This window comes from Ciona intestinalis, chromosome 10, assembly GCF_000224145.3.
Source record: "Ciona intestinalis chromosome 10, KH, whole genome shotgun sequence".
In the NCBI taxonomy this organism is placed as follows: domain Eukaryota; kingdom Metazoa; phylum Chordata; class Ascidiacea; order Phlebobranchia; family Cionidae; genus Ciona; species Ciona intestinalis.
In genome coordinates this window covers 2515348-2526470 of record NC_020175.2, presented here as the reverse complement: position 1 = coordinate 2526470, position 11123 = coordinate 2515348, and the positions used below count along the sequence as shown (strand labels likewise).

Here is an 11123-nt window from a genome sequence, read left to right as displayed (position 1 = left end):
ATTTTACACTCATCTGTCTGATGACTGTAATTAATTATCTCTCTAAATAGTATATACCCCACTTTCCTAATTAAATAAGAAAATTAATATTATAATTACTTGATATTTTAATAATTTATCAGACAAACAAAAACAAAAATGGTTCTACTTTTGCACTTTCCTAAATTTAGCCTCTGCAAGTTTTTCATAATTTTTATGAGGACATGATATATTTATTTGCCCACTACCCCTTCTTACCCAATTTGATGTCTACAACTGTTTTTTGTTTTATTTTATAGTTAATAGTTTTAAAACCTGCAGGGGTCTTTATGGTACTGTACTGTAAGTAGTTTTATTATTCCATGCTTTTAATGAGCGAAAATCGTTGTATCTCGATTAAATGGGATGAGATAAGTGATCGGAAACTTACTCTGCAACAATGAGCATGCCCGGACTTTCTCTGGAGAAGGATCAGGCTTTCCACAGAAAGTCTGTGCATAAGTTACAGGCACAGCGTAGATCTCAAAGCTCGTCGAACTTTAACAAAGATGGAAAAAAAGAGCTGACACCGTTACCACTAATAAAAGGCAAGCCTTGGGTACCTGGTATTTTGGGGTCCCTTTAATTAGTGCATGTCCGGTATGTCCACAATATTCACTACATAGCGGACAGGGCGAACATAGTGGACATAGCAGACATATTGGTCATAGTGGTCATAGTGGACATAGCGGACATAGTGAACTGATTATTGTGGACATAGCGGACATGCACTAGATAAAGGGAATGCTTTTTTGTATTGGCATAATTTGGTGCTCAGAGAGCATGCTGTGTGTAAAAAAATACATGGTTAGAATTGCTTGAACTCATTTTTACATTTTTCCCACAAAGTTTCATACTTGGAAACTCTGATGTACTGCTTCTTGCATGGTGTTCAATAATAGGACACTTGTGTTATTTCCCAATAAGTTGTCCCACCATGAATAAGTGATGAGTTTATCTAATTTTACCGGTTCAATTTTGGCAGATGCTGTTCCACCAGAACAAATGGATTTGTTCATGAAGAAACTGGACCAATGCTCTGTGATATTTAACTTTATGGAGACTATAGAAGATATACAGGTTCGTGGATCGTTTAAAAATATGCTGACAGTTGCATGTAATTACAATGCATAGAAAAATGCAGGCCTAGCAATGCTGTGCTTTTCATGTACTGTGGGCTGTTGGAAAAGTTTAATGTATTATAAGATTGAGCATATTAAAAAACTATATGCATAGCTTTTTGCATTAAAACTTTTTTTGATAAGTAGATTAATAATAGTAGCAACAGCAGCTAAAATATTACAATATTTTCTGGTTACATCATCGGTTCCATTGAAAAACGAGCACAGTTCCATATTTTGGATCCGATAGCCCAACTCTTGAGATAAATAGAATTCTGCATATTTTGTTGTGCAACCCAATTAATGTTTAATGCGGAATTTTTTGTATTACATGTTTTTAATATGGCTGGTTTGTCTGCTAGGTATAGCGACCACACTTATTTTCTTCCAACTAATTGTAAATATGTTTTAACTGTAAGCGTGTTTTAACAACTGTTGTTTTGCCCCCATACCCTGTCTTCTGGTTTAAAATATTTCTAAATCTTCGCTACCGTAATCGAAAAGACAAATAAATTTATTATTATTATAATTGCTGCTTTATCATAGGGAAAGGAAATAAAGAGAGCTAGTTTAAATGAAGTTGTGGATTACATCTCCTCTGCTCAGGGATCTTTATCAGAACCTGTGTATGCTCCTATCATAAACATGGTGAGTACTTTGTGCTTTTTATGAAGCATCAGAAAGTGTTGGTTCATTTTTATGAGTTTTATATTTAATGTGTTGTAATGATCTTAATATTCATTATATTGTTATTACATTTACTTTCTTATTTTAAGCCCGTTTTGTTAGCTGCAGCCAGTTTTATTTTCTTTCAATGTTGAGTAACAGCGTGTGAGCGTGGTGATTACCATCGGCGCATTCTTTCGTTTATTTTGTCTTAAATCCTTGCGTTTTTGTTAATTGATTGATTGGTTGTTTTATTGCGTAAGCGCCTTTTCGTTTCCCATTTCTTTTTTTAATTTGTTTATAAAACCATTGCTATACTATTTTATGATTGCCATTTCACACTTATGTCATTAAGGGTAATATAATATAGGCTTTTAGTATTATCATTATGGTTGATGTGTATTATCCTTTATCTATTCTGTGTCATTATGTAAGCTATATGAGCCCTAAAAAGCATACAAATAACAGTTCACTGGGTCACTGACCCCTAAAATAATTACATTATATATATTTACTTAATATCAAATGTTAAATTTACAGTAAAGGTTTATATATATATTAGAAGTGGCAGTAATCTGCTTACAGAGAGTGGCAGCTTGATATAGCCAACAAAACATACCATGTTTTAGACATACCAGTGTGTATACTGGCGTACTAACCATCAATATTTTCCCACTTTGTGATAAGTTGTAATATATAGCCCTATGCAGTAATGTATGAACTCGATATTTTAAGGTAAAATAGTAATTTACAATCAGAAAATATCTTACTCTATATATGTTACCTAATTTAAGCAATTTAATAAATACACCTGCTGAGCTGTGCAACAGGTGTTAAGTTTTTTTTGCCTAAAGTAAAAAAAAGCTGCTGCATTTCCAATCCAGTGACACCTGGCCCAGTCTTTTTTTCGCATATTACTATTCGTTTATCTAAAAGCGTCCTCAGTGGTCGGATTAATCAATTTAAAGCAGATTGTAAAGCTATGTTGTGTTTAATGTTGCCACAGCATAGTTAAGTTATAGCTTGTGCACTTTGTAAACTTATGGGCTGTGTGTTTGCCTTAAGTAAACCATGTGAGTGTTTATTCCTCTGTTATTCCAAGTGATACCAATGCATTTTATGAACAATGTTATAGCAGCAAGTTTGCTTCTGGTTAAACATATTATCAGCTATTCACCCTTTTTATTCAAAAAAATATATATATATATGTTATAAGATTTCGTTCTCATTTACTTTGTTTTTAACCGTTTTATTTAAAAATATATAGTTTTTTCAAAAATATTCTCATTTACTTTATTTTAAAATTAAAAATGCATAAAACATTTGAATTCAACTTAAAGTTAAGCACTTAACATAAAATAACCTACGCAAATTTTACAGTATTTTCCTACTGCAAAATTACAAGGCCAAAATCAATGCTATAATAACCCATTGGGCTTGATTTCTGAATTTCTTAACCTTGCTTTAAAACTATTTGTTTCAGATCTCAATTAACATATTCCGCACACTGCCACCAAGTGACAGTGTTGAATTTGACCCTGAAGATGACGATCCAACATTAGAAGCATCATGGCCACATCTTCAGGTAAGTTTTTATCAAAAAATTATTCTCATCATTTTTTTATAGATTTTACAAAATGCCAAACTAGTCAGTTATTGTTTTCTATCATAACTTTCATTTTAAAAATTTTGAACCATTATTTTTACTTATCAATATATAGTAGGGTGGGAGAAGATGGGACAGCTTTTTCGTTCTATTTTCTCGTCTCATTTGGTAGTAAACAGAGAACATTCAAAGGACCATAAACACGTATCCTCACAACTTCAATAGACCGCTGTTAATTGTTTAAAACGCGATCAAGATATTTAATTATTATACACACCACACATAACAATACTTACAGCTTGTGTACGAATTCTTCCTACGAGTAATGGAGTCACCCGACTTCCAACCTTCAATTGCAAAGAAACATATCGATCAAAAGTTTGTTCTGCATGTAAGTACCACAGATCATGAGATTTTGTCAACATTTCTGACAGATAAATACTGGGCCCATATAGACAACAACAGAAAAAATGCATAGTTAGAATCTGTATTCTGTATAGTATTACAAAAGTACCACAGATGCGGACCATGAGATGTTGTTGACATTTCTGATAAATATAATGTGTGGCGTGCCGTAGGATCTCACTCATATAGAATACAACAGAAAAATGCATAGCTAGTAATTAGAATCTGTACAGTGTAGCAAATGTACCATGGACCATAGTGTAGTCAAATTTTATATTAAAAAGCACTTATTTCTTTGCTTTAATGCAGAGGTTTTTTATGTTCGCTTGATAGCAATAATGTAGAATATTCAAGTAGGGTTTGTCAAGCACTTGAATGTACATTGCTTTTATTTAAATTAATTTTACTGCACCCAGTCAACTGTTATTACATTTATTTGAGTCTTAAGTGTTTAAAGTAGAATTTTATGCTTTGTTCAAAAAATTTACACACCATAAAAATATAAACCTTTTTAAATATTTATAACACTTCATCTAAAGCTACTGAAATTTCATAGCACTATTTCCACACCATAATTGCACTTTATGATTCTTGTGGTGCCAATTATGTCTGGATCCAACAGTAAATGTGACTATTATTCTTCTTCAGTTGCTGGAACTGTTTGCAAGTGAAGACCCTCGCGAACGAGATTTCCTCAAAACAGTTCTGCATCGAATTTACGGAAAGTTTCTTGGTTTACGAGCATTTATTCGTCGCCACATGAACAACATTTTTCTCACGTATGTACTTTCTTTGTACAAATATAAATCTATATTGTAATAAGTTTATTAACTCTGTCATTAATTGCTGAAACACCAAACGTTGTTATTGAATTAATAAGCTAGAACAGTGCTCTTCAGCCGGTGTGCACGGTGCACAGAAATATGCCACGGGTGCCACCAGTGCAAAAGGGTATACAAGGGTGCATCTCAAACATTTTTAACAAATTTAGCCACTTTCCAACAGTTTTTTTTGTATGATTTTTATATCTTGCATCACTGGGAGTTGCGAAACGTCATTAGTTTTACGTTAAAGCAATCAGTGGTGCATGAGTTGAAACAACTTTAGGGGTTCGCCAACCCAAAAAAGGTTGAAGAGCACTGAGCTAGGATACACATACTAGGTCAAATGCAGTAATTTCTTATTCTATTATACATAAATATAAGACTTTTTGTTTTGGATTTAGTTGTAGGTTATAGTCTGTAAACCTTATTCATATTTTTGTGTTGTATGTTTTAAACTAAATAGCAAACTAAAAACGTGTTTTAATTGTATGTTTATTTCCAATTGCCTAATTACAGCCTTTACGATGCTTTAATATCAATGAGAGTTACATAATTACATCTTACAATTACACTTACTGTTGCATAAATCTTAAACCGCTAATACCATTAAAGTCGGTATACATGGTATAAACCCTAAAATTTATTATTTTTAAAATGTGGAAATAATCAGCGGCCAGCGCCAAAAAAATTAGATACAGTTATTCCATATTGCTTGCTATGTCATAAAATACATGGCAGCTGTCTTCTTTATATTAGGGCCAGCTTTTTTTGTGTTGACAAAGCCAATATTTTAGATGAATTCTTAAGCTTGTTATTAACAAAGTTATTGAAGTTATGCTTAATTTCAACAGCGTTTAAATTACTCTTACATTTTTTGTGCTGAAAATAGCACTCAAGCCGCAATATTTAACCGTGGTGTGTACATTTAGGTTTATTTACGAGACCGAACAATTTGCTGGGATACCTGAGCTCCTTGAAATACTGGGAAGGTATGGTGGTCGTGCTTTGTTGTGTGGATTTTGTGCCAGCATTTTAAGTTTATGTAAACACATGTCTTGTATAGTAACAGTATTTTAAATTTATTTAAACACATGTCTTGTATAGTAACAGCATTTTAAATTTATGTAAACACTTGACTTGTATAGTAAGTAACAGTATTTTAAGTTTATGTATACATGTAACATCACTAACATGTATGAAAAACAGTATTTTGAGATTATTTTATGTTTTGAAAATACCCTGAATTAAAGGATCTTAAATATGTTACACTTTGCAATTTAATATGAAGTATCTTTAGAACATTAGCAGTTAAGGTGCTGTACTAATAGAGCTCCATCAAGTACAATAATGTCCAAAATCAAATAGAAAACACTCTTCTATGCTTTGGCTAAAAAGATTAATGTAACTTTTTAAATGATCAGTTTTAGTTCTTTCAATAGAACTACATTAATAGTAATAATAATAATGTTAATAACTTTATTTGTCTCTTTGATTACTGTACCAAAGATTTAAAAATATTTTTAACGAAAAGAAAGGATATAGCGCCAAAACAACAGTTGTTAAAACACACTTACACTTAAAAACATATTGACATTTAATTGGAAGAAAATAAGCGTGGCCGCTACACCTAGTAAACATTACATATAGTCTTATACATGAAATGTCCTTCACTTTCAGCATTATCAATGGTTTTGCGTTACCTCTCAAGTCAGAACATCGTCAGTTCCTCATGAAGGTTCTCATACCTCTACATAAAACAAGAGCATTAGCAATGTTCCACGCTCAAGTAAGTGGGATAGGTTGTGTTTTACAGCAAAGCTATTGATAAATAAATGTACCTATCAGACTGGCAAAGGCACCAAACTTGGGGTGGCAGGAGGGGCAGGCCTACCCCTAAACTTCTGCTCTGTCTGCATTAATCAGTAAACAATACATACATTGATGTAAAATTTACTTTCCATGTTAGTGTCTAGCTATGACAACCTTTTTTTAAACAAAGCTTTGCTTTGGACACATACATTGCAAAAATTAAGGTTAAAACTGAAACTTTCTGTTAAGGCGCTAAGTTGTGCTAGTGCCCTTCAGGTCAAAGCACTTATCATTAATTCCAGTCACCACTAATTAGTTGTAATATATTTTGTTGCTACTATATGTGGTCTTATGATTACGAGTAGGCATGTATGTAATATAAAGCTAATGAGTTTATTTCCTTTAAGTTTAAATCCTTGCAGTTCTTACTAAATGCAACTACTGTAACAGTGTTTATGGTGTTTTTAACTATGCTGTAAATATATTGTCCTATTACTGAATTAGAATGTAACTTTTTTTTCTTTTTTTGTGGTCTTGTCCTAATGCTTTAATGTTATTTAAGTAAATGTAATTTTATATGCTGAATAATAGTCAATAAATCAAGGTTTTGTGTTTAAATATAATGTGGGCTTTATCACTAATATATATATATATATATACACATGTGTTTGGCTGTTTGCTTTTTAATATTAATTCGTTAAACATTATCTCCCAGTATAAATAATACCATATGTGGTTTTGATAGCGACCATGTGTGCCGATGACTGTATTTATGTATCATTTTTTGGGGTTTTACATTTGTTTGATTTGTTACATTTCTTGCTAATACATGCCAATTGAAATGATCTACCGCGGACCTGTGGTAACTTGTATGTTGTCCTTAGATTACCTTTACCAGTGACCGGTCTAACAAAAAACACCCAGTTTCATGTTTTGCAAGTACTTGTATTGGGTGTGTGAGTGTGACTGTGTGTATTAGTATATGATGTGTGTATTAGTATATGATGTGTGTATTAGTATATGATGTGTGTATTAGTATATGATGTGTGTATTAGTATATGATGTGTGTATTAGTATATGATGTGTGTATTAGTATATGATGTGTGTATTAGTATATGATGTGTGTATTAGTATATGATGTGTGTATTAGTATATAAAGCTAGAGTGTATGATGTTCATCTTAATCCCTCTTTAGTGTGTATCTTATGCGAAGAAAATTGTTTAGCGAACAAAACATTAAACCAAAAAAAATTAAATTTGTTTTAGCATTTAACAGTACTGTAGGGTGAGATGGGCACCGTCAGTTCATAATTCCCATATTTCATAATCGTGTTTTAGCAAATAATTAAACTATTATGTAGTCGTAAGGATACAGTTTTTATAATTCTGTAAAAAAAAATTGTCTACCTAAAAAATAAAACAAAAAAAGAATAAAATGGACCATATTTGTTTTGGAAGTTTTGAACAAAAACATTTGTTACCATTATTTTACAGCTTTCCTTGATGTTTACCATATCATTTAATGATCCATAGAAAAATGTTAACAATGAAATATACTCTTTACATTTCCACAGCTAGCCTATTGCATTGTTCAGTTTCTGGAGAAAGATTCCACACTTACAAGACAGGTGAGTCTGTTTGTTTTTGTTTCAATGTCAAAATGTGATCAGTACAATAAACACCTATGCCCACACATGCCAGAGTGCGCTGTCTTAAATATATCATTATTCACGTGTTTGTAATGCCCGTGTACCCACTACTGTGAAATATTAATGTTCCTTTAAATGTTTCCTGGAAAGACAGAGGTTACAATGGTCCACTGTTGGAAATTCTTTCTATTGTTTCCTAGGTCTTGCAGGTTCCTATCACCTGTTGCGTTTAGTATTTCCGTTTATTTGTTGCTGAATTTTTCAGTAATTTTGAAACAAAATTTTTGACTATTTAAAATAATATTCGCATGTAATTAATAAAACGTTTTATTTTGACTATGTTTTTTTTTATTTATAGTTGATTTTTATTTAGTAATTTTAAAACAAAATTCTTGACCACTTAAAATAATATTCATGTAGTTGATTAAAACCACAATTTTGACCATGTTTCAAACTGTATCCCTGTTTAATAGGTACAGTTGAAAGATTAAAACCCTAATTTTTGCTATGTTTTTTACAAAAACAACATTAATACTATGGCAAACACTTGTTTCAGTGGTTAACCTTTTGTAAAGCAGCTGAGTGTGGCGTTTGTGGTGCAGCCAGTATCATATCACTAAGTTCAATCTGTGCTGTTGAAATCTCAATGCACGCAGGGCTATTGTAATTGAATGTCGTAACAACAAATCGCGCCCTAAATGTTTTGCTTTGTGTTTAACCAAACACCACCGGTCCATTGTACTACGCGCTATTCTCAGAGCTTCTCCCAACCCCTAGTTATTCCACTACACTGGTGCCATTGTGGTTTTTCATTTTTACAAATTGCCGTGTTGATTTTACATGGCGATAACGAACATATTGAATGGGCTTTAAAAATAACTTTGGTTTGGCATTCATTTTTAAACTATAGCTCAATTATGCTATTTAAATATTAGAAAGTGTCTACATCTACACTCTGCCGGATTTGTAGGTTTGTTATAAGTTCCTACATCTATCTATGTATATTGAAACTACACTTATTTCTTGACTACTGTTACTTAATTGGGATAACAGATTTCAATTAAAAAACAAAAGTGATTTTGTCTCAAAACACAAATAAAACTGTTTATTTAAAAAGTTACAATTATCTTTTTTCGCCAAAACTTGTATAGCACTCTATTTGGACATTATTGTTCAAAAAACAAACAAAAGTAATTCAATATCAAAAGCCTTATATGTACAGATATGCCAAAAATCCCTTTAGATTGAAACATTTTAAAAATTTTCTGCAATATGCCAAAAATCACATATCAGTTTAGAGTGAAACATTTTTTGTTTATGATGTTATTATTTAACATAATATCAGCTGTACACCTGTACTCCAAGAATACTTATATAAAAAAACTAAATATTTACTGTGAGCTGTGGTTTATTTCATTTAAGGGCAAATTAACAAAAAAAATGAAAATAAACTTTTAACAAAACACATGTCCTAGGCCACATATTTAAAAATATCCCAAATTAAATTATTATTTAAAAATATCCCAAATTAAATTATTTTTGGTTAGTATTATGCTCATGTAGTTGCTTTTGATACGTTTTAGTTTTGTTGTATTTCCTCTTGCTTGTTTTATAAACCCATATAGAATTGAATAAATGAACTGCTGCTTCCTTTTAATTATATGTGGGTGGCTTTCATAAGCAACAGTGCTCAGTAAACAATATACAGATGAACAAATTTTCAACATTTTTGGTCCCTACAACTTTTTATTCATTATCACATATCATTAAACTGGAATTTGTTGCAAATTCATACAAAATTATTTTTCACATTAGGTGTTCGTCACAGTTTGTGTTTTTTTTGTCTGAACACAGTTATGCTACGCCCAATTTTTATATTTAATTTACTTGGAGTATTGTTTGGATGTTAAAGAAATTATGTTTCTGTTTAAACGTCCTTTATTGTGTATTTCCCTTCTTGTCTGTTTGTGTTAGTTGTCAACATACAAGACTTAATACATTTTATGTTAGGTAACAGATCTATCACTTTAACATTTCATTATCGTTTGTAGAAATTTTTCCTAAATTTTAACATCATTTTTTTTCTGACTTTAATTTTTAGCATTGTATTATTGTAAATTACAAAAAAATTACGCACAACAATGTTATATTTTATAAAAAAAATACACAAAAGTTTATCCATGCATTTCTTTCAACCAACATTTGGTGAGATCATGTTAAGTGAATTATTGTGGTCATATCATACCACTGCTCTATACAGTTCCTATATAAATCCCTATTGTGTAGTTTATAAATTCAATTCTGCTTTCAAGCAGCTGATAGTCGAATAACCTCGCACTCGTAAATCCTGCCAATAATTTAATTGATTTCCAGCAGACTGGGGATGCCTTTATCTCATGTTACTCGCATGCATCTGTTTGACTGTGTATTGCTTTAGCCTAAAATCATGCAGATTACCAAACGTGATCGATAGTGTTTAAAATATATATATATAGTGGTTTTGGCTAAATATGTTTTATAGGATTACTTTTACATTAGGGATAATTTGCCTTTCTCTGTGGGGGGGAAGTATACTAAAAACCACAATAAAAAAGGACCTTGTATTTTTAAAATAAGGTTGAAGAAGCGACATTTTGGTTTTAGTATCTATACACCGTTAAAAAATAGGGATTTTGGGTTTGTATTATCAACAATATTTTTTACTAGCTTGATAGTTTTAGATCTATACACTGTTAAAAAATATTGATGTTTTGGTTTTGTATTACAACAATGTCATTATGCTTAAACAATGTGTAATATATATATTAGTTAGTGGTTATACCTTATTACGGGTTATTGCTTTCAGATCAATATGTTCAATTAAGAATTGTCAATGCTTGCCAATTTTTTTCTAAGTGGTCTATCCTGCTTGTATCGTTTAATCAATAATGCATTGTTGTGTGTAAGGTTTCACCCATTAGCTATTCTACTGTGTGCAGCATAGCGANAAATGTGATATTACCTTTTGGCCTAAAGAAAACAAGTT

The 11123-nt window shown here is 31.4% G+C and overlaps 1 protein-coding gene across 1 annotated transcript in view; it reads left to right on the top strand.

Annotated features, from left to right (window-relative positions):
• Nucleotides 1-256: 256 nt before the first annotated feature.
• LOC100182920 (serine/threonine-protein phosphatase 2A 56 kDa regulatory subunit epsilon isoform-like) overlaps nucleotides 257-11123 on the top strand; it is a 17422-nt gene continuing 6555 nt past the window's right edge. The window contains exons 1-9 of the mRNA XM_009861662.3: nucleotides 257-566; nucleotides 1004-1098; nucleotides 1686-1787; nucleotides 3289-3390; nucleotides 3710-3802; nucleotides 4465-4595; nucleotides 5570-5629; nucleotides 6318-6426; nucleotides 8024-8077. Coding sequence (XP_009859964.1) covers nucleotides 419-566; nucleotides 1004-1098; nucleotides 1686-1787; nucleotides 3289-3390; nucleotides 3710-3802; nucleotides 4465-4595; nucleotides 5570-5629; nucleotides 6318-6426; nucleotides 8024-8077 — 894 coding nt within the window. The 5' untranslated portion in view covers nucleotides 257-418. The remainder of the gene's footprint in view (nucleotides 567-1003; nucleotides 1099-1685; nucleotides 1788-3288; nucleotides 3391-3709; nucleotides 3803-4464; nucleotides 4596-5569; nucleotides 5630-6317; nucleotides 6427-8023; nucleotides 8078-11123) is intronic.